The sequence below is a fragment of the Procambarus clarkii genome, chromosome 23 (assembly GCF_040958095.1).
Source record: "Procambarus clarkii isolate CNS0578487 chromosome 23, FALCON_Pclarkii_2.0, whole genome shotgun sequence".
Taxonomy (NCBI): domain Eukaryota; kingdom Metazoa; phylum Arthropoda; class Malacostraca; order Decapoda; family Cambaridae; genus Procambarus; species Procambarus clarkii.
In genome coordinates, this window is record NC_091172.1 from 12,697,686 (window position 1) to 12,722,238 (window position 24,553).

Consider the following 24,553-nt stretch of genomic DNA (forward strand, 5'->3'; position numbering starts at 1 on the left):
GTGACTTGTGACACATAACACTGAACAGCAACTATGTTAGGCTAATGAGGAATATTACATTAAAGAATATATAAATATATCTGTAATGAACCATCAGTAGGCTGAACGGAACTGTGAGGTTATCTGAAATACACAGTTTGGTAGTGGTAGAGAACACAAAGACTGGTGACAATGCAGTGTTTCTCTACGTACTATCCTGTGTTCGGAACAGTGTTGACGGCTTTCTGGCAGTCCAGAGAGATGCAGCCAGCCAAGCCTTCCCTTTCCTTTTGCTCACTGACGTTGTGACATGTAACTTTGGCGGGGTCTTCAGACAAGTCTTACAGGGCGTACGTGTGGGAAAGAGATTACGAAAGGAATGAGTGGAAGCATGAAAATAAAAAAAGTCCAATATTGAGTTAGCGCGAGGCGAGAAGACTTGCTGAGGGCCTTGCTTCCTGTCTCGTCTGAATTGAATTATAACAAACCTACTCTGCCCCAGCCCGTCTCGTCTGGCCTGTAAACAGATCTTCTCTACCACCATCTATACGTCTCTCGCCATATCCATTAAGAAGAGCAATGAATACTTCAGAGAATAAACCTCTCCTGCAGAACAAATATAAAGATTATAAATCACTGGCTCGGTTCGTCCGGAGCTTCCTAAGGTCGCCACCAGACGATCGAGGTCTGGCAGAAGCATGCGCAGGGACGTCTTTCTGATCAGCAACATAAACATGAACTTCTCATGATGTAGTTCCCCAGACACCAGCACGCTGGTGGAGGAGCTCACCAACCTGGAGTATTGAAAGCCCATCAAGTTTCCTAATATAATGCGGTAACATTAGCGTCTTTGAAGCAGCCGTGTGAGAAGCAGCTGGTTTTAAGTTTAACTTGATATTGTAGTGAAAATAATATCTTACTGGCGTCAGTCTGAAAGTAGAGATTATTATTTATGAAGAACAAAAGTCAGAATAACGCGGAACAAATGAACGCTAAATCCAAGAACAGACTAGACACAAGGGTCTAGGACGGGACGAGTCACTGCTATCACACGTGTTGGTGGCTGGGAAGGGGAACCAGGCGGTGACGGACATACAAGGAACAACAGGTACAAGTGTGGAGAAATATTTAGGTGGAGGCATCATCAGCGAGACTCTCGGCAACACCACACTTACCACTCGTGCCATCACCCTTTAAAACTAATGTAATAAAGACCTTCACTCGACAATGTAATAAAGACCTTCACTCGACAATGGAATAAAGACCTTCACTCGACAATGGAATAAAGACCTTCACTCGACAATGTAATAAAGACCTTCACTCGACAATGTAATAAAGACCTTCACTCGACAATGTAATAAAGACCTTCACTCGACAATGGAATAAAGACCTTCACTCGACAATGTAATAAAGACCTTCACTCGACAATGTAATAAAGACCTTCACTCGACAATGGAATAAAGACCTTCACTCGACAATGGAATAAAGACCTTCACTCGACAATGTAATAAAGACCTTCACTCGACAATGTAATAAAGACCTTCACTCGACAATGTAATAAAGACCTTCACTCGGCAATGTAATAAAGACCTTCACTCGACAATGTAATAAAGACCTTCACTCGACAATGGAATAAAGACCTTCACTCGACAATGGAATAAAGACCTTCTCTCGACAATGTAATAAAGACCTTCACTCGACAACGTAATAGAGAAGAAGACCCACCAAGACAGAGGCTGCGGGTGTCACAGACGCAGGAGCGTCAAGATGGTCTCTCCTATACTGGTCGTCGTCGTCTAGCGAGCGACAACTGATGCCACGACAACATTATACATCAGATTAGATGAGAGTTAGATCCAATTATCTTTATACAACTGTGGCGCACCTGTTACTATATCGTGTTTGAAACCAAGGGGTCCAGGGTTCGAAGCCAGTGTAGAAATTCAGTTTATACCATAGTTTAACTTGTCGTTGGATAACCATCTTCAAATTGTATTCGAGTATATTTTGTCTTAAGGAAGCTCTAAGCCAAGATGGTTGTATAGCACTGAACGGAGGCGCTTTAAAACACAGTTGGTCCAGATATATATCCATCAAATACTGGAAATATACTAGTTTACGCTGCCTGTGAGAGACATATTCCAAACACCATGTACTGAATGACTCGTTAATCAAGTCATTCCTGCTGGAGCAGTGAGAGCAGACACCGGTGTCCTACTCTGACCTAACCTTAACGAGTCAACACAATACTATCCCCTGTCTCTCCTTGAACACAGCGCCACTGGAGTGGAGGCTTCGTCTAGTCTCCTCAGTTATATAACCAAATTCATTTAAATTTATTTTAGCCTATTTCGAATAACATCTTGTATACGTGAAGCGTAGCTTGATTCGAATTATATGATATACAATGATTCGAGTCTCATTCCAGTTGATACCATGTTTTAGCAGGATGCCAGCGCCACAATAATAAACATTTATCAAAGCTGATATTGCCTCTACCAGCCATCAGAAAACTCTGGGAATCCTGTTCATTCCGGTTGACGGGATTGGTGTATATTGTCACCTTTGAGAGTGAGACTGAATGCTGGCTAATTGAGAATTGAGGCAAGAATAGCGAGCAATTCAGCGCAGCAGCCCGGGTTCATATGCTGATAAGAACATAATTGAGTCGAGGAGGTGACAAAAGACTCGGAGACTGCTGGAGTCTGCAGGGCGGAGCGGGGCGGGGAGCAGCGGGGCCATGCGGAAAGTGGGGGTGAGGTGTGGCCGGGCGAGGTGGGGAGGGGCGGGGTGGGGCGGGGCGGGGCGGGGCGGGGTCGCGTCAGGTATATGTGAGCTGGTTGGGGATTACAATTTTTTTAGAACAGATGGTTTCCAACCTTCTTCAACGTCCCCAAAAGCTAACAATCTCGAGGACAGCAAATCATTCACGATCATGATAGTGTAAATAACGGTGACGCGTTCCAACCACTTGGGCTGGACGGTAGAGCGACGGTCTGGCTTCCTGCAGGTAGGTGTTCAATCCCCGACCGTCCAAGTGGTTAGGCGCCATTCCTTCCCCCCCGTCCCATCCCACCCCAAGTCTCAAATGTATTCTTAATGCATAAAGACGCAGCTGACGTGTGAGCGAGGCTAGGCGTTCTGTTTATAAGTGCCAACAAAATTTGTTTAAGTAATAACTTGAAAAATAAATTCGAGCCTTCAAGTCCAGTTATGGCATATTAATCCTATTAATTTCTAATATTGGAATAAAGAGTATTTATTTTATATCAAATTTATAACAAATATTCCGGACAAATCTAGTTACTTTAGATCACTAATCAGTTCTGAGATTACTGATTGGTTGTAATATGATTTATGATATGATGAAACTTATAACCGAAAAGGTACTATACTCGCACATTAAAATTTCCTGATATAATTCTTCTTCTTGGATACGTATTTCCTGGTTAGTTTAGATGAGAGTGAAGAGTAGAGGTGTAGTGAGGCGACCTAGCCTAGCACCTCACCATCTCCAAACATAATCTTGGTGTTGTTAGTAAACAAGTACTAGAGACAAGTGTGGACTTTCCTCACTCGTCTTTAACAGACATAAGATAAGATGTAGGTCCACCGTCACTATCGCATTATCTTATGTGTACCCACCAGTATATGTTTTTCCTCTACTTGCTAACGAAATCAGGTTTTATGTAAAACCTGATTAGCAGGAACCTCCAATTAACGTTCAGAGGTTCCTGCCATGTTGTAATATCGATGATGATGTGACTTTATACATTGTCGTATTGGACTGAACAAAACTTTTTGAAATGAATGTTAATACCACAGAAATGATGCTTTATTAAATAAAAAGACTTAATGGTTTGAAAGTTGGTGTAGAAAATGTTCATGGAGGCTGTACTTCCTTCTTGCACTAATGTGACCCGATCCTCTGACTACACGCTGGCGCAGCGGTGCTGGAGCACTTGTCGTACAGCAACACCGCCCAACCCTCTAGTTCTCATAGCTGAAGACAAGGCGGGTAACTCAAATAACCAAGATCGCTAGACAAACCATCAAGTGGTGGTGTAGTTCGAAGCTGCGAAACAAGGTTTGGCCACAATTACCTAACTTAACTATCACACAAGTAGCCAGCTAGACAGTGCATCTTTCCGTGTTGATGAGGTGAGCCGACAAGACTTACGCGGACCCAAGGGTAAAAACCCAGCACTTTCTGATACAAGCACTTTATCACCTAGCTTCTGACCAATGGTTATCAGGGAAGTGGGTGGGCAGATAAGGGTGAGGACGGGGAGAGAGCGCAGGGAGGCTCAGATGTGTTGCCGCAGCGCTGTCATCAAGATGAAGCTCCTAGCGTTGGTGTGTCTCGTCGCCGCCACAGGTAAACACACTACCGTCCACTGTGGCAATGCTCATACCTCAGTAATATTATACTTTTCCAACACTTCAAACTTGCGTTCATTAACTGGTCTGCTGACTATCTTAAATCAGTTGTACTCGATTGGGTGTTATTTTTTGTTCTAATTTATAACATCTTACAAAGATTTTATTAACAAAGGAAAAACCTACCATAGAAGGCTTATAATATTTATTTAATAACAGAAAATAGTCGAAATATACGTAATTGTAATACAAATGTACAAAATACTTGTATACACTAAAGAAAACTTTACAAACTAAATACTATGTTGGTTTCGTTTGGTTGCCATATCCACCTGTCCATCGACACCTGGCAATAACCCAACACATTTTATGTAATTCATTGAAATGTTCACAGTTTAATGTCCAAGTTCCACGGCATTGATCTCGCAAATGACTTGAGCTGTATTTACTTATTGTATTTAACATTTTGAACTAATTTGTCACCAGTGTGATGTACTTGACTTTCCATTCACGTAATCAACTGTTTCGTCCAGAGTATTAAATGCAGCAATTGTCTTTTAACTAAATACTTGATAAACAAAAAACGTACTTTGACGCTTCAGAAATTTAGGAAAGACTAATGTATGTGTAACTTTTCTGAGACTAAGTGGAATTTTTCTGATCTTCGTTATAGAGTTTAACATCACTTCGGCTTGCCAGATATTCCCTTTTATGCTACTGTCAGATATTAGAAAGTTTGCCAACAGCTGCATGACTGAATAAATTCCAGACACAATAAAACACTACTTCGGTGCACTCCTTAGTTACCTGAAGAAGTGTAGAGGAGTCGGATCTAATGCTGCGGGTAATACATGTCTCCGCCTCGTTGGCGGAGCTGCTGATAGAAGCTATCAGTTTATTAATGGTTTTGGATATTGTTGGCCTGAGGCTGCAAGGGGTATCCTATTTTGTGGGCATTCTGCAAAGCTGAGATTATATATATTCCCGTTGAGACACCTAAATTATCCAGTAGAATTTCCTTGGCCTGGTCATCTGATGAAGAGGATGATAAGATAATTGGAACATCAGCCTGCGTGGCAACGATATCACAAAGGCCGCCGAATCTGAAATATTAGTTTTATTCCACTGTGACACTGAGAGGCACATTGACAAACTTTTTTCTAAGATGGACTTCAGAAGGATATTGCACTCTTCCAACTTTTTCCAGTTGTGGAAGGGGACATCCATCCATTTATCTATCCATCCATCTACTCATCTATCCATATGCCCATCTTTCCATCAATCTATCTACTGTCCGTCTGTCTATATGTCTCTTATAAAGAAAATAATTGTCTAATGTGCAGGTGGTGTGAAATACTAAAAAACAAATAATTGTCGCTTCATTCTCAGAAAGAAGCGTGACTTTACACACTTTTGAAGCTATGTGAGGATCGCCTGTTTTTAAGCAAGTACGGCCAAATTATGAATAACAGGCAAATTCTGATAATTTTCCCGAGATCAGTGAATAATGGTGCATATTACTATCAGATTTTTTACTTTTTGTTTCGAAATATCTATTTGTTACTGGCAAGCAGTGCCAAAAATCGTCATGGGAGTCTGAATGTGACCCTGGCATGCTGTTCCCTTTTTAATTCTCACAACTCCGGCCAGCTCATGTTCATCCCGGACCCCAGACTGCAAATTTGATGAATTTCATCAAATGAATTTGATGAATTTCCCCGGCACATTTGAGTAAGACTAGCCGCAAGTATCTTGTCTCCAACTTAGAACACACGTTCCCTCTTATAAGTATATATATATATATATATATATATATATATATATATATATATATATATATATATATATATATATATATATATATATATATATATATATATATATATATATATATATATATCCACACACACACTATAAGAAAGAATATAAGTCTGTCCAAAGTTGGAGGCCAAACGCATAGAGCTAGCCTCACCCAAATTTACATTCCCAATGGTATGGGGGAGACATAGGTTGGTCAGAGTAGCTCTAAGTTAAATGCTTTAACATAGTCTGTAACCCCAAACACCTTGTACGATTTTTATGAAGGTGGAAAATAAATCATGGATGTGTTGTCTGTAGTGTCTTGAAGTTATTCCCGCCGTTTACCCGCACATTTTCATTATTTACTTTATATATAGTAGAAGGCATCCATCAGTCTCAGGAGACTACGGAGTTGCGCTCTGGTTGTCGGTTTGCAACCCGTTCTCGCACTTTCGTATAGTCAATATTGACTTATTAAATACGTACATATGTGACATACTAATTTATTGTGACTATTTTAGTTTACCTTGAAAAGCTTCATAGAAAACACCGACCGGTCTTAGTATGTTAAGATAAGCCTCTTATAGCTTCGTAATTACAATTATTACTTAACTTATTATAGGTATAGGTTAAGTAATAATTGTAATTACGAAGCAATAAGATGCTTATCTTAACATACTGAGAAGGTTAGGTAAGGTCGGTGTTTTCTATGAAGCTTTTCAAGGTAAACTAAAATATTCACAATAAATTAGTATGTCACATATGCACTTATTTAATAAGTCAATATTGACTGTAAGGAAGTGCGAGAACGGGTTGCGGTTTGGAATGGCCTCTCCAAGGCGCAAAGCCAGGTAGGTTGATACGGAGGAAAAGCTGTTACACAAGCAGCAGGTCCCACCTCTCCACGGCGCCGAAAGTCTCCAATGGAAAGGCAAACGCCTATTCGATTGGTTCCAACGCCGTCGCAGGAACTGTGAGCTATACAGTAAATGGAATTGTCTATCTGTTCGAGGTTGGAGGTAGAGAGGGGGAGAGGGGCGGTATAGAGAGATGTGGTGAGGGAGGAGATGTGTGGGGAAAGGGGGGGGGGAGATGGGAAGGTGGGAAATTGAGGAAGATTAGAGATGGGAGGGAAGAGGGGAGGGGTGGGAGACGTGGGGAGAAGGGAAAAAGATGAGTAGTGGAAGAGACTATCCCGGACACTGCCGGATAGCCCTCCTAAAATGTGTGTGTGTTGGCTGTCAAATCCTCAGTCACCTTACTCATCTCACTACTTCTCACTCATCTCACCTTACTACTTGCAGGCTCATCACCTGCATCTAATCACTTTGTCATTTACTGTCTTTTCCTTTGCATATGATTATACAGCCCGATTGGGTTTCTTATATAGTAACATTTGTGGCTTCTTTGCTTTGACTGCATAGTCAGTTTCCTGTTTTTCTTATTTTCTTATGTTTATTTATTCGTCCATAGCCGTTTCATCTATATTGATTTTCTTGTCCCTTGTCCTCTGATTTTTTTTACTCCCTCCTTTCTTTTTGCTTTCTTGAAATTGTTTACTGAACCACGAGTGTTGTGGTCCCTCAAATATTTTACTCTTATTGTTGGTATGAATCTCTTTCCAGGCTCTTTACACCTCTGCCTTGGTCCATCATTCCCTGGACAGTCTTCCCCTTAAGTTCTACCCTCCCCTCCCCTCATTGCACATTTCCCAAGTACTCTCTTACTCTCATGTAGTTAGTTCCCTCTTCTATCATTCTCACTGTCTTGTGCGTGCGTGTGTGTGTGTGTGTGTGTGTGTGTGTGTGTGTGTGTGTGTGTGTGTGTGTGTGTGTGTGTGTGTGTGTGTGTGTGTGTGTGTTTGCGTGCGCAACTGATGTAATCAACGATGTAAAATATAGATTTGTATTGATATGTATCCAGGTGTCAATTTTTTTGTTATATGCTGTAAGAGGTTCCAGATCGTACGAGACAAGAGCTTAGATTACACTATCATTATCATCCACTTGTAGGTAACGTCAAGTAGCGTCCTCGATCCTCATAGATATCTCATCTATTTTTAACTATATCCCAGCTATCTTGTCACTTGTGCTTCAACAACTTAATAAGGAAACAAATACAACAGAAAAATAACTATTAAATTATGTTGAAGGTAGTATAATTGACAGCGGCAAAGTTATAATATCGCCACCGGTTAGCAGAAAATCATTCACTGCCTGAGCACACTGAATGAATCAAGAAATTTTCACAAACGTTCACGTGCCTGGTGGGAGAATTTCAGTTTATCTTTTCCCAATATATTCGCTCAATTCCTAAGTGATAAAATATTCACGTGAGAATAATTGAGTGAAAACATAAATCATATATTATTCATAGCAATAGCTGTACAGAAAAGACACAAAATACTCAAGTCAATTAAATGATTTTGTCCAAAACCGATATTATGGCCTTGAGAGGTGTCTGCGGCCCCAGCCGAGGTCTGCTCTGCCAGCCATGGCCCTCCTGGGTCTTGGTTGGATCTTTTAAAAACCTTCCCCAAAACCAGTAAGAAAGGCGTCGGCTTTCCTCATGTTTTAGGTTGAAAGGCACTAGAGGCAATTCTACTTTCTCTTGGAAATTATGCCAAGAAAATTAAATCAGCAAACCTGGGAGGAATGTTCGACTATGTGTCCCATGCTCGTCTGTGTAATTTGATCACTATAATCTCACCGGCTTGCTGCTCCCGTGGCGGCTGGAGGCGCCTCCCTGCGACGATGGTGTCAGCCTGTCCTCACCGGACAAACACTGCCGTCATAATGGCCCAGTTTGAACTCCTAAAATTTAACTATTTAAAGAACTCAATCAAATCGAACAATCCAATACATAAATACTTGCCATTGAGCAGTTGTCCAGAATGTAATTATACTATCTAGTTCACTGTCAGCTATGTAAAATATATATTTAACACTAATATTAACGTTAAAGCAGATAACATGTTGTGCAATAAAACTATGCTAGGCTAGGATGGAACGGTCAGGGAAAACTATGTGCTATCAGCACGGTGAAGCCTGACCTGAACGTGAACAGATACTCGTGATCACATGCTCGCGAGTTAATATACCTTGATTCAGTTACTTTGTATTTCTTCGCTGTATAAAACTGTATAGATAGCTTAGTGCCTTATACCATATTCAAGACGCGTGTCCCGCACAGAATAGGTTCAAATTTATTCAACAATTATATAATTAAGAATATTTTATTATATTGTGTTGAGAGTTTACAGAGATGGGATGCATGCACAAACTACACCATGCATTTCCTCTCTGCATAGCAACATTGAGGCGCTGAAACAAGAAACTGACCACTCTTGGGTTTCTGGTTTGCTTAATGAGTTCCTCATCCTCCTTCAGGAACTTAACTGCACATTTACCCGTCCCCACTAACACAAACCTGTAACAGTGTTCTAGACCCGTACTTATTAATTTTTTGGGTCTACTAAATGATGGTAGCCCCAAATCCTTCAGCTCTGCTGTACTGTAAATAGTTATCAGCCATTGTAGTCCCACACAACCTGTTTACCATCACTCCATGGTTGCAGGGTAACTATCTGGGCGTTTGTGACTTGTCAGGAGAGTACATCTGAGGTTCCTTTTGTGCTAAAGACTTGGCTGCAGCCAAATTTCAATTGATGTCATTGACTGCTTCACGTCTAGCACTTTTTTCGTCTTACGACAGATGAGACCATGACAGCCGTATTGGCCTGCCGACTCATAGCTGCAGGGGAACACCAAATATAATAAATATTTGCGTTTACGCAAAACTGCATAAAACATCACGTTAATTAATAAAATATTTCAGTACTTGGAATTCACACTGATCATTAAATTCAAAGTTTATTGTCAAGCATGATGCGTGTGCATGTCTTGTGTGTTCAGCAACAACTATCGTTATTGGGATTCGCTCACTGGCCACCAGAGGGCCAGGACGTGCTCGTTTGACCTGCCAGTTGTCGCCTGGTGCTGAGTGGAGGCAGGTGTGGATTGTGGTGTGGTGCGCCCGCTGGCCGGAGGGCCCGGCTGGTGGTATGGTGGTTGGTAGTGTGTCCCGCGTACGGCGGGTGGACACAGCGTGCCTTGACTTCTCAGGGGATGTGGACTGGGCGATTGTGGAAGTTGCTGTCGTCGATGTGCTTCAAGTGGATGTCCGGGATTTGATAGGGCTGGAAAAGCTTTCTCCTACGCGGGTGGCGATGACCTTCTGCACGAGCTCGGTGTACAAGGAGTTTGTGGCGCGTTGGGCCGGCCACTCGGTTCCAGTCACCGACACGGCTGTGTCTGTGGCCGTTTCGGATCCCTGGGGGGCCGTGCAGTACGTGAGTGTGCATGGTGTACTGGTGGCGTTATCTGAGGTTGAGCTGCGGGTTGTGTTTGAGAAGTATGGAGTGGTGCAGTTTCATCGCTTCAACCATCTGCGTACAGGTCGGCTGAGCGGGCTGCGTACGGGCATTCGTACACTAGGTATGAAGATTACGTCACCGGTACCGTCTCGTCTTCTGTATTGTGGGCTCTCGCTCAGAGTATTTTATCAGGGCCAGACTCGCACTTGTTTCCGGTGTGGTGCTGAGGGCCATGTGGCAGCGAGCTGTGATGCTCCTCGAGCTGAGGCTCCCTCCGTTTTCTTGGAGGGTGACTTCCCCCCTTTGGAGACGCGGGGGGCTTCCTCGTCGCCTTCTCGCCCTGGCAAGGTGCCTGGGGTGGTTCCTGCGGCGGGTTCGGAAAGTGCTCCCTCTGTCCCTGTTTGGTCGGGACATAGTACGTCTGCTTCCCCGGTGTGCTGTGTGGGAACGGGACCTCCTGCCTCGGGGGTTCCTCGTTCGGTGGTGGCGGAGGTGCATCCGCGGCCGGAGGCTTCTGTGCGGTCCTCGGCTGCTGCTGTTGATGTGGTGCCTGCTTCCCCTGCTGAAGATTGTCTGCTGCCCGGGGATGCTGGGGTGGTGGGGTGTGTGTCCTCTTCCCTGCCCTCTGACTCTGCGTCGACTCCCTCGTCGTCTGCGAAGGCCGCCTCGTCCAGTGGTTCGTCAGCTGCGATTGCCTCGGCGTCCGTGGTGGATGCCCCCTGTGAGCTGGAGTGTGCTCTCCCGCTTTCTGGGCCTGCTCCTTCTGCTCCGGTCTCCGGGCGTGGTGGTAAGCTGTGGCCCCATGCTGTGGAGGTTGCTGCTGTGTGTGTCCGTGCTGCTTCGGCTTTGGGCCCGCCCGCGTCGGGTTCTTCTGGAGCACCCCTTGCTGGGGGTCGTTGTACCACGATCAGCAGCCTCATGTGAAGCGCCGTCGTTCGGCTCAGGGTACATCGCCTCGTCGGTTGTGGGCGGAGGGCGGTGTTGCGATGGAGGTTGCGGGCGAGGACATCGAGGAGGTTTCTTCTGTGGTGCCTCCAGTGACAGCAGCTGCGACTCCTGATGGTGGCACCCCTGGGTGGGTGGCTCATCACGGTAACCGGGACCTGGTGGTCGTGTTGTCTAAGGATAGCTGTCGGGGGGCTTCGGCCCTTGTTCCGGTTGGTGGGGGCTCTGCGGATCCGGCAGAGGGCTCGTCCGTGAGGCTGGGTACGGCGACTGGCGGTGTTCACTGTGATCGCCCTGGGGTCCAGGGTGATGTGCGGCCTGTGTGTCGCGACGGGTTGGGGGTGTCCTGAGGTTGTCCCGATGGCGCCCTCCATAGTTTGTGCGTCCTTGAATGTTCGGGGTTTGAATGCTCTTGGGGTCCAGTTGGGCCTGTTGGATGTTTTGCAGGAGCAACGGGTGGATGTAGCTCTCATACAGGAGCATAATGTGCATGATGTGTCTGTGTTGCAGTGTCTGAGCGTGCATTATCATGTGGTGCTTAACCCGCCGAGGACGCCTTTCGGGGGGACCCTTATGTTATTCTCTCGTAGGGCCTCCTTCTCCGTGCTTCACACGGAGTTGGACGAGGATGGGCGGGTGGAGTTTTTGGGGGTCGTGATTCCGTTCTTGACGGTGTACGCCCCTTCGGGTGCGGCGCGTCGTCGGGAGAGGGAGGAGTTTTTTCGGGTGGGGCTTCTCCCTTTCTTGCGCCATGATACGCGGGGCATGATTTTTGGAGGGGACTTCAATTGTGTGACGAGTGCACGGGATTGTTGTAGCGCTCGTCCGCAGAATGTCTCGGGTGCGCTGCTGGAGGTGGTGCGTTCATGTGGTTTCAGGGACGCTGCTGTGCTCTTTGGTGGAGGGCTGTCGTTTACTTTTGCTGCACGTGGGGTTGCGTTCGTGCATTGATAGGGTGTATGTCAATGGTGGGGAATGTACGGTGTATGATTTTCGCACTGTCCCGGTTGCATTCTCCGACCACAGTTTGGTGGTGGTCCGGGTTGGGGTGCCCAGTCAGGTGCGGGGTGGTGGAAGCTAAACTGTGGGTTGTTGCGTTCTCCGCGTGTTTGTCGTCAGTTTCGGTGTTGGTGGGTCGGGATTCGGGCCCGGCGTTGTGAGTTTGTCTGTCTTGGAGTGGTGGGAGTGGTGTAAAGTGCAGTGTCGTTTGTTTTTTCGCGTGGTTGCTAAGCGCGAGGCTGCTGGGCGCTTTGGGTTGCTGCGGTTGTTGCAGGCGCAGCTGTCGAGGTTGTATGCAAGGTACGATGCTGGTGTTGATTGTTTTGATAAGATTGTGGACTGCAAGGAGCGTATATGCGGGTTGCAGAGGGTGTGCATGTGAGGGCTCGTGTAAGTGAGAGGGTAGACGGGGAACGGATTTCTCCGTTTCTTTTAAGTAAGGTACGGGCCGTGCGGGACTCTGTTCTTTCTACGGCCTTGCAACGGCCAGATAGGACGGTTGTTTCGGACACTGGTGGGGTATTGCACTATGTTCGGCAGGAGTTGGCTGCCCTGTATGCGGAGGTGGCTGGGGACGCCGCGCTTGCGGAGGATTTCTTGGGTCGGTGCCTTCCTGGGTTCTCGGTTGCGGAGTGTGCTGGTCTGGTGAAAGAGGTCTCCTGGCGGAGCTGCTTGTGGTGGTGCGGTCGTTTCGTTCCGGGAAGGTGCCGGGTTCGGATAGTCTTCCTATTGAGTTCTATGTCGCCTTTTGGGATGTGTTGGGGGATGTTCTGCTGGAGGTGGTCCGGTCTTGTCTTCAGGAGTGTGTTCTGCATATGTCTCAGTGCGCTGGGATTGTGCGGCTTCTCCCGAAGTCGGGCGATTTACGGTTCTTCTCAAATTGGCGGCCCATTACTTTGTTGAATGTAGACTAAAAGATCCTGTCTAAGGTCTTGGCTGGTCGGTGTCGCAGTGTTGTGGCGTCTGTTGTCTCTGTGGAGCAGTTTTGTAATGTTCCGGGTCGATCCTTGTTGCATTGCAACGCATTGTTTCGAGATGTGCTCTTGTACGTGTCTAACTCTCGCTTGTCGGCAGCGATGATTTGTCTGGATTGGTCGAAGGCTTTCGACCGTGTGTCGCTCGATTTTGTGTTTCGTGTGTTGGGGAGGCTGGGCTTTCCACCCTTGTTTGTTCGTCGGGTGCGTATGTTGTACGCTCAATGTTGTAGTCGGGTCTGTGTAAATGGGTTTTTGAGTGATTCTTTCCCTATGCGTCGCTCGGTGCAGCAGGGTTGTCCGCTTTCGATGCTCCTGTATATCGTCTTTCAGGAGCCTTTTTTTCGGGCGATCAAGGGATGCCCATTGATAGTCCGCCCCCCCCCCCCCCCCCCCCGTTTGCCGTCGGGTCTTCGGTTGCCTATCTGCGGTTAAGCAGATGATACCGTCCTGTTCGTGGCCTCGGAGGGGTCGGTTGGGGCGGTCCAGGTTGTGGTTGAGAGGTTTGAGTTGGCCACTGGGGCGCAGGTAAACCGTGCGAAATCCGGTCTTATGGGTCTTGGTGGGTGGTCCTCTCGCCGTGTGTGGGTGGGGTCATGGTTTCCGGTTGTCACTTATATGCGGGTTTTGGGGCTTACCTGGTTCGCTTCCTATGAGCGGTCCTTGGCTTGCAATTGGGATATGGTTTCCTGGAGTGTCGGTGTTGCTATTGGGTTGCTGGCTGTGCGCCCGTTGACGCTTTATCAGCGGGCGCTGCTTGTGAATTGCAAAGTTTTGTCCCGGGTCTGGTTCGTGGCTCGGTGCTTCCCCCTGGATCGTAAGCTGGCTTTCGGGTTGGAACGCCAGGTTTATCATTGTGTGGTGTGGTCGTTACCACCCAGTTCGCCGGTCGACGTTGGTGTTGGCTGCGCGGGAGGGTGGGGTGGGCATTCCTGATGTGTTCACGAGGGCTCAGGCGCTCTTTTGGGTCTCGTTGTGTCAGGGGTTTGAGTTGGGTGGGGGGCTCAATGGTTTGTGTGTTTATTATTGCTCTGTTAGGTTTAGCTGTTTGGTGGATTTTGGTGTTTGTCGGGAGGCGGCGGTCTGTACCCCCCCCCCCCCCCGGTTTACTCTTGGGCGGTGGCGATTCTTCAGGAGGTCTGCCGTTGTCCGGGGTTCCTGTCCTTGTCAATCAAGGCGGTGTATCGGGTTTTGTTTCGTCGTGTTCCACCGCGGGTGGAGGGTTTGTTCCCGTGTTGGGATTGGGGGGAATGTGTGGGCGGCGCTGGGGGCTCGGTTTCTGGCTCCGCAACAGCGGGAATTGTTGTTTCGGCTCTTGCATTTGTCGTTGGCGACTAATGCACGGTTGTGCATGCTGGGTTTGCGTGCCTCTGATGCGTGTGTGCACTGTAGTCTCCCTGAGACGCAGTTGCATGTCTTTTATTTTTGCGGGCGGTTGCGGGGTTTGCTTGATTGGTTTCGGGACGTGTTGGTTGGGGTTTGTGGACCTGGGTGTCGGGGTGACCTTTTGAGGTTTTTGTTTTTGTCCTTTCCGCGGAGGTCGCGCCGTGTTCGTAATACGCTTTGTCTTCTTGTTGCTGACTTTGTGTATTGTGTGTGGGTGGGTCGGAGGGAGGATTATAGGGTTGCTAGGCTTTTGGGGTTTTTGAGGGGTCGTTTGCGGTTCACGTGGTGGTGGGTGCAGCGTGCGTTTCCGGGCGAGTTTCGTGGTTGGTTCACGGGTGGGTATGTGCTTGGGGTTGCTTTTGGGTGAGTGGTCTTCTGTTTTCATCCTAGATCCCCGGCCCTCCGGTGGGCCTCCTCGGGGGGGTTGTGCTGGGTGTGTGTGTGGTTGCTCCTGTGGTTGTGTTCGGTTTGGTGTGTGGGGTTGTGTGTGAGTGTGGGTTTGCTTCTGTGTTGGCTCCTGCGTGGGCCGTTGCTTGTGCCTTGTGTGGGTTGAATGCGGCTGTTTTGTTACTCATTTTGTTGGTTTGATTGCTGTTCTTCCTGGAAGTGTGTTTGTTTAGGGTACATGTATCTCTGTGTTTCATTGTTCGCCCCGGATTCTTTCTTGGGGTTGTCATATAGTAGTGCCTGGGCCTTGGCCATGGTTTGTTTTTATGTTACTTATATGATTTGTGTGCGATGTGCTTATGCTTTGTGTTATTTATGTACTTGTGTGCATTGTGTATTTATATGTGTGTCTGGTTTATTCTTTGTATGTTTGTTGTCTTTCCATGTCCGTATGCGTCCGTTTGTTGTGTGTCCGTTCCTATGTTTCATTTTGTATTCGGACTTATGTCCCTGGAGTTTCTGGGGTCTTATTATGCAATGTTCTCTTTTATGCCTGTTTATGATTATGTTTTTGTTATGTTCTTGTTCTTAGGTTCATGTCATGTATATTGTGCTATACTTTGTATATTTCTTTTATCAAAATAAAAATAAAAAAAAACTATCGTTATCTGATTATCCAATGAATCGGTAAAATCAGCGAATGTTATTTATTGTTTATGTATTGCATTACATGCACGTTTTCAACAGTTACTGTGTTGATAGTAACACTAAATATATATTATGTTTGTTTAGGCTGTGGCGGGGCTCCACTAGAGGAGGAGTTTGGCTATGTTGATGTGCGTCCCGGAGCCCACATGTTCTGGGTGATGTACCACGTCAACCAGTCTGGTGACTACACCACCTACCCGCTCATCATGTGGCTACAGGGAGGGCCTGGATCCTCGGGCGTCGGCTACGGTAACTTCGATGAGATGGGACCTTACGACATTAGTGGCAAGCCCAGGGAGTACGCTTGGGTTAGTATTGGTTCCGAAATCTCATCAAATTGGCATACAGGATTTTTATTTTCTATTATTGTTATTTACATATTAATTATTTTTGTTAGTGTATATTAAAAAATATTTAATATCAAATTAATTTTTCGTTTTTAAATTAATATAATTGTAGAGGAAATCAGGAGCTACGAGGAGGATTCGAACCTGCACACTGAGCACTCCTCATGTCCTACTGAGTTTCTCGTCACGTTAATGTGACTTCTTTGTGCACTGTAATTAATATTATTGTGGCGACTCTCTCTTCTTGACTCTTACAATCAAGGGGTCATTTGCATGCCAGATATAGCAACTATCATTATGAATTAATTTAATGTAATGAAAAATACAAAACAATTGTTGGAAGCGAGTTTCTCACCATCAGCAGCCAACATTTTCAAACAATAAACAACATAAGCGGAAACGAATGGATTGCTCTCTTACTGTTTCAATTTATCCAAAATATAAAATAATAAATATGCAGACAGTAAGCTACAACAACGTTGCTGAAAATTAGACACCTAACCACACGTCTGAAAATATAAGAATTGACGTTTCGGTCCATCCTGGACCATTATGAAGTTATTATATTAGTTTATAATGGTCCAGGACGGACCAAAACGTCGTCAAACTTTTATTTTCATATTTGTGGATTAGTTGTCATACATACAACCCGTCCTCCTAACATAACGTCGCATTTTGACGCATACTCTACCTAAGGCCAAAAAATTTCATATTAGGAAATGGTAGCGACTCGCGAAAATGATATACTGTCCCGTTTTCTGATTTGGGTCCTCGGGTAGGTTAGGATTAGGGCACTTTGGTGTGAGTTTCTTGACGTTGGGAAACCTTTGGAGGACGGGCTGCATAACAAGTATGTTCTTTAATTTTTCTCGTGCTCTTCAAACTAAAAACTATCTTTCCGTGGACCCGAACAGACGAAGAGCGCCAACTTGATGTTCGTGGACAATCCCGTAGGTACTGGGTACAGCTACGTGGACTCCCTGGCTAACCTTACAACCAACAATGACCAAATCGCTACCGACTTGGTAGCTCTGGTCAAAGAAGTTTTCACTTCCCACTCCGATATGCAGAAGATGCCATTCTTCGTTTTTTGCGAGTCTTACGGAGGCAAGATGGCGGTCGATTTTGCAATTGCTTTTGAAAAGGTGTGTTAAATTTTGTTTATAATTAGAATTTATGTTGTCACTTCCTTAAAATGTTTTATAATGATACGTGTATCCACAGAACGTTGTTAATATCCTGTCTGGTGCGAACGCCGAGAATAATTCCGTGAAGTTTGTTGTGCACGGTTGTTACTATGAGTGTTTCCCACACAGGCCATCAAGAACGGTGAAGTTGTGAGTGACTTCCGAGGAGTTGCACTAGGCGACTCGTGGATCAGCCCCATGGACTATGTCAACACCTGGGGCACTTTCCTCTACCAGATGGTCAGTTTGTTTACTACGACACAATGAAAGTTTTATGTTCAGGAGAAATAATTTTAACAGTTGCTTCGTCAGTTGCAATAGTGTTTTATAATTTAGTTCTGGATATATACTTCTATCATTAGTGTCCATATGTATATTTAATGTCAACAGCTCGATTATTTAAGGATTTTTTCAAAAGATTGTGAGCAAATAAACTGATGTCGTCAGCACCTCAAACATGCAAGTGTAATTTTGTATTTGAAGAGACGAGTGAGTAATAGTTAGTTTAGTTCATTTATTATGCACCCCCATACTCATCTTGTGGGGGGGTAGGGGAAAGGGTTACAGAGGCTCACAATGAGCTCAGGGACTGAACCCCCCAATTCATTTAGCTAAGCAAGTTACAATCTTGATGAGCTAGTTACAAAATTCAGTATAAATCGTCACATCATCAATGGGTGAATAAAACAGTATGTTTCATAATTATGTCTTAAAGATTTATCCAGGACTAACATAGCTTTTATTTTCCTTCTTTGATTACATTCCAATTTTACCACAATACGTTTTACCGTGAGCTAATTCACAGTACATGACAGTATTAATAATTCTAACTTTTACTCTTGTATCTCAGGGCTTCGTTAACCGTGCGGGGCAGGCAGAGATTGACGCGTCTGCTGCTTTGGCCCAAGCGGCGGTGGACTCGGAGAAGTGGGTGCAGGCCACCGACCAATGGGGTGCCACAGAGTCCGTAGTCGACGTGGTTGCTCACGGAGTCAACTTCTACAACGTGCTAGCCGTTGAAGACATATACAAAACCCAGAGCCACTCCTCTGACCACAATGACCTCTCCTTCATGACTCCAGCTATCCGTAAGTACCTGAATCGGAATCTACTTCTTTCAGGACGATTGTCTTGATTGAGCAAATAGAATCTACTTCTACTTCTAAGCAGGACGATTGTCTCGCTTGGACGGGTGTTGTTGAGCCCGTCCTCCTAAGGTTTCAAAACTTCAAGAAAACGGTTAATCTAAAATGCTAAACTCCTAACCTAACAGAATAAGCCAGAGGACCCAAAACAGAAAACTGGATAGTACGTCACTTACGCGAGCCTCAATCATTTTCTAGTACAACAATTTTAGCCTTAATAACGCATACGAGCGAAAAGCGACGTTCTTTGTAAGAGGACAGGTTGTGTTGTTGTTGTTGTTGTTGAGTTAGGGCGACGACGATCGTGGGAACGGATGCGCCCAGGCGTACCCGTGAAGGGTGAATCGCGAAGCCAGGAAAGGCGAAACGCCAAGCCAAAATGCGAAACGAGGGACGCCAAGCACTAGATACTAATATGCCACACAGCAAAGAAACGCACAAAGGGAGAGGCAGAAGCACATAATATAACAGGGCAAACAAACAGCCAGAGGGGCACACAGCATGTCATAGAGCAAATACACAGGAAATCAGAGCACATACTTGCCCGGGAACCTGGCCCGCGGGAACCGTACATTGAACGCCTCCCAGAACACCCATTGCAAAGGGTCCCGTCCATCCACCGGGGACGCCATAATATCCGGAACCGGGGCAACAAACACCTGCAAACAGGGGACCCAGATGGTAGTACTCATGAGGCGAGAAGTCGCTACTCGCCCCCACAGGTTCAAATGTACCAAAACGGTACAATATGAGGCTACTATATTATAAAGTACAGTTTAAATAATCTTGTAGATCAACATGTAAGGATGGCAGCCCACAAACTTCTCGAAGTTGACATTTCATTCTTTATACCATAAGAACATAAGACTTATTATTGTAATTTTGATAAACTATTTCTTTCCACCAGTCATAAGTAGGAAGATTGTATGGTCCTTGGAATTTTTCTTTACCAGAGTGTATAAGTCATAACATTAAATATGAAAATGATTGATTATAAATATGCTTCGTTTAACGAGTTTAGTGTGGTTAATAGGAGTAAATTATAAGCAGGTTTTCCTTCCATTTTTCGAAGCCGAGTGACAAGACGGGAAGAAGTACCTTCTTGTATATTCTAGTTGGGAGGTTCCTCGGTGTTCACATTTGACAACAAACTAAATTTTCATTGCCACATGCAAAAAAGTACTAACAAATGTACAATTACTACATTAAAACAGGCGTAAATGAAGAAATGTATGTTTATCAACTAGAATCTTCGATAATATGTTGATTGTTTGCGTGTGTGTATGTATGTATATATATATATATATATATATATATATATATATATATATATATATATATATATATATATATATATATATATATATATATATATATATATATATATATATATATATATATATATTGTACCTAATAGCCAGAACGCACTACTTGGTCTACTATGCAAGGCCCGGCTTGCCTAATAAGCAGAGTTTTCCTGAAGTTATATATTTTCAAACAAAATTCTTATGAAATGATAAAGTTTTCCATTACTTTATATACAATCTCATTTCAGTTAAAACTAACATAGAAATATGACCAAACCTAACCTACGTAACCTAACCTAAAGTAACAGAACTGTTAGTAATTCATGTCCTTAATATAATATAATATAATAATCTTAATTAAAATAGACCAATTGAAAACCATTTTTTGAAAATAACGAAAATCACACTGCCTGTTAGGCAAATCAGACCTTACATATTAGGCAGAGTTGTGCGTTCTGGCGAATAGGTACGACATATATATGTATGAACACGTTGCACTGAACGGGGTGAGAATAGCTTGAGCAACCTCATCCCTTTGTGCGTATTTATACCTCAATAAACTGATTTCAATTTCAATTCCTTTCAACATTGTTCTAAGAGTTCAGTTCAGCTCGCTGAGCTCGGAAATGATCCGTCGATCATTTCCGAGGTTGGCGAGCCCTTGTATGGGACGAACAAGAGTATAGTGGAAGGTAACAGTGTGCGATGTGCGGCAGGTCGCTTGTACGACAACCACGTTGGACGCCTACACAGGAATAGGGTCGGGGACCCCCTCACCGATTTCATGAACGGCCCTCAGAAGGCGCACTGGGCCATCCCGGACAGCGTGACATGGGACTCCCAGGGTGGCTACGTCTTCGACCGTCTTGCAGAGGACTTCATGAAGCCCGTCGTCGATTCCGGTGAGTGTGCTTTATTTGTAGTAGTAATTATCAGTGGGTGTGCTTTAGCCCTGCATAATTTTGTTTTCAATTATCTCAGAGCATGTATAATTAATTTTATTTTGTAAAGATATTGAAGAAGAATAATAACTATTTTTGTCTTACTGAGGTGTTTGTTTGCGTCCACAGTGGTTAAGCTGTTGACGGAAACTGATCTTAGAGTCAACGTGTTTAATGGTAACCTCGACCTCATCTGTGACACTCCAGGTAAGGTACCTGCTCAGCCACGAAGTGCATTGAATACTCCTATTCCTTTTGTACCCGAAATACACACACGCGTCCACGCAAACTTATAAGCCTTCACATTGACTACTGATGAATAACACGAAAAATGTGTCGTGACATCCAAAGATCACGATGCTCTCATGTACTTTAAATTAATTACTTTTGGGGGGTAAATACCTCGTCAGATCCTCGCTGCTATATACATCTTTATTCTATTGCAAAAAAGTTAATCTCATGGTTGCCCCCGCCACCCCCCACCCCCCACCCAGGCACATACCGATGGATCGAGAACATGGAGTGGCCAGACAAGATCAACTTCATGGAGGCCGGCACCAAACCAATCTACATCAGCAGCTACTCTTCCCCAGCAGCCCTCGTTCAGTCGTCAGGCAACTTCTCCCTCTACACCATCTTCCGCTCCGGACACATGGTGAGGATCCAGACACAAGGTGACAATCCGGATGCGTCGTAGCTCCAGACACATGGTGCAGCTTCCATTGAGGAACGAGGGGGGGGGGAACATAAGGGTGGCAGAGCACCTTCTGGGGTGATTGATCCAGGATGGGTTAAGACATTCAACAAATGCTAGAATAACATACGGTTGGTGTCAGCAAGTAGTTAGACATATTCACCTTTCCTGATCACAATCTTGATCAGTAATATATATATATAACCTTAAGGTTCCAGCTCTGGGCCTTAGTCCACAACTATATTATAATAACAATAATTATGACAATAACTGTGTATACTCTAGTCCTACGTTAGATATAGTTTAAAATCAATATAATGAATCATTCAAACCGCAAATTTCCAACACACAGCAACTCATATGTAAATATTAATGTCCGTGTGCATACTTAATTTTATATAGTTAATATATACATAAATTTATTATTTGGATAATTTTTACTAAGAATGTTGTAATGTGATCTCGCTCTCGACGAGATCCAGATTAGCAAGTTCATCTGCATATGAACACAGACCTCCTCAACTTGAGACTACGATGACTGTTACAGTCCTGCATAATTGCACAGCTTCTGAGATTATGGTACAAATCTCTACACTCTGAGTTTTCATCTTCTATCAACCAATTTCTTACTTCCCTTTTTATAGCTATGTCACATCTGACCAGCTCTGAAAACCTCGCATGTCAGCAACTGCCAAGTTCGCTTTCAAAATTGTTGGGCATTTCCTATAGGTTCGAAAGATATTTCACTTTTCAGTCTACCAAATTACTTGGTAATATTCTAGAAAAAGCTGTTCATCGGCATAATTCACCAGACACATCTAAGCTTGAGTCATTAACCTCCCGCAGCAAAACTCCTCATTTGCTCTTTTCTACCGCCACTTCGCCCTCTTCCAGTATGGTCACGTGATAATCACACCTCTAGCTTCTCACGGCTAATCTCTCTCTCGCTAGTCCAAGGTTTGAGCACTTCTCTGGCTCTTCCATTCCACAATCATCGTGATAAATTAATAATTACCCCTTGTTTTACCTCGTACCACTCGTCTCAGATTATTAAAAAACAGGTTGTGAAGATTTATTTTGAACTCGCTGATATTTTACTTTCCAATAATGTTCACTGTTGAGTGGGAAACTGAGTTTGTAATGATTTATTCTACGAAAAGTTCAATCTCCGGCTCCTTCCAGGTACCCGTCGACGTTCCTGAGATGGGCCTCAAGCTGGTCGACACAATTTTGGCAGCGGCAGCAGCTACACACCAACACCTGCCCCCATCAAAAAAGGAGCCAACCAAGCTCAAAGTACAGGAGAAAGAACCTTCAAAGAGACAAGGAGATAAGCAGAAAGGTATTCCGTTGAGCGCGGTCAACAGTCAGAGGTCGCGGGTGGTGGCCACTCACCTCAACCCAGCCACACCTACAGGCAAGCGCTTCGGGAAGTTGGGTCCCACCTTCCACGGCCCACGCAGAGGCCTACACAAGGTATAATTGTCATCAAATATGTCACCCTGTGTTTCTCAATAGTTACACATTTCCTTCCTCGTGACGTTTCTTACATGATTCCTTCTCACTAACGTCTTAAAAGTTTATTTAAAAGTCTTAGTTTTCGCTAAATATTCAATATATATTTCAGTAGATAATTGTAAATCAAATTTTCAAAGGATGATACAGAATTAAGGTGGATATAGTGTTGAGTTTTGGCTTCGTCCAGCCAAGTTCACACGAAGTAGAATTCAGAGTTCATTGACACTTGCGTGTTGAACAGTACTGACTAGTAAATCTCTTTTGTCAACTCTAGTACCTCTGATATGCACAATAGTGTGGGGAATGATATCTTATTCACTTGGATCGTCGGAGATTCGAACTGTCCTCAAAAGTACGAGACTGAGGTTCTGCCAAGTTAATGAAATGCTATTACTCACGCTTTTGTGGATGACGCATCTTATATGAAAGGGGTGAAGGGTGAATAGCCTCCAGATGCCTTAGTAGTGCTCGAGGACACGCTTAAAGTCTCAGTTCAAACTGAGTCTCCATTGTAAGCATCCAGCCCGTCCTCGCATACAACGATCCAAGCTCGTTAATCCAGCCGCCAAACCCCCTGTTTATGAATGAAAAGCGGTTTACACACAACTGATGACGTCCGAACACTTCCGGAAAGAAGTGCTTCGCTCACGTCCTCTGTTCGAACCACAATTCGATAAATGCTTCACCCACGTCAGCCCGTCCTCCAAACAAAGATCCAAAAGTGATTCCATCCACCCGCCAAACCCCCTGTTTATGAATGAAAAACGGTTTACACACGACTCACAACTGATGACATTCGAACACTTCCGGAACAAGTGCTTCACTGACGACTTTTGTTCGAACTACAACGCTGTAAATGCTTCACCCACGTACTACAAACACAAATAATCGCTAACAGACCCTAAACACCTAACCTATGCCTATATATGCATAATATGCTAATATATTATAATATTAATTTATATTTGAGAAAATTCCTGTTTTGAATGAACAGCATGTAAAAGTTTATGAATGAGTCTGTGATGTCGACTGCTTGATGTAATGGACGGGTTACATCAAAAAATGGACGGGTTAAAAAGAGTCGAGGACGGGTTGAGTTTGGTTAGTAGAGCAACGCTGTTGTACATTTGAGGCACTAAACTGAGTCTCCAGTGATTCCCGTAAAATATATATATATATTTTATATATATTATATATAACGATTGATTCGAGCGCCGTCGCAGGAAGTGAGAACGAGGGTGGAGACTGTTTCACACATTGAAACAGGGGAATGGAATGAGTGCTTTCGGTTATTTAACATGACCATTGTCAGTCATGTAACATGACGGAAAGATCAACTATGAGTGGCTGTGTTTAGAGCTTAACTAATGTCTCCATCCCACTGTACAGTCCAATATATCCTTCAGTGTAACTAAATGTAAACTGTACTGTCGCATCACTTTACTGTTGGAGTTTACGAAATAAAACTTTACACAGGGGTT

General features: G+C 44.4%; 1 protein-coding gene across 1 annotated transcript; it reads left to right on the forward strand.

The window, feature by feature from the left end:
* The first annotated feature begins 4,227 nt into the window (after positions 1 to 4,227).
* Positions 4,228 to 24,553, forward strand: LOC123764091 (retinoid-inducible serine carboxypeptidase). The gene is made up of 9 exons (XM_069329894.1): positions 4,228 to 4,357; positions 16,018 to 16,241; positions 17,195 to 17,425; positions 17,597 to 17,707; positions 18,318 to 18,555; positions 20,636 to 20,821; positions 20,990 to 21,067; positions 21,355 to 21,515; positions 22,737 to 24,553. The coding sequence occupies exons 1-9, from the start codon at positions 4,291 to 4,293 to the stop codon at positions 23,034 to 23,036; spliced, it is 1,596 nt and encodes a 531-aa protein (XP_069185995.1). The 5' UTR covers positions 4,228 to 4,290; the 3' UTR covers positions 23,037 to 24,553.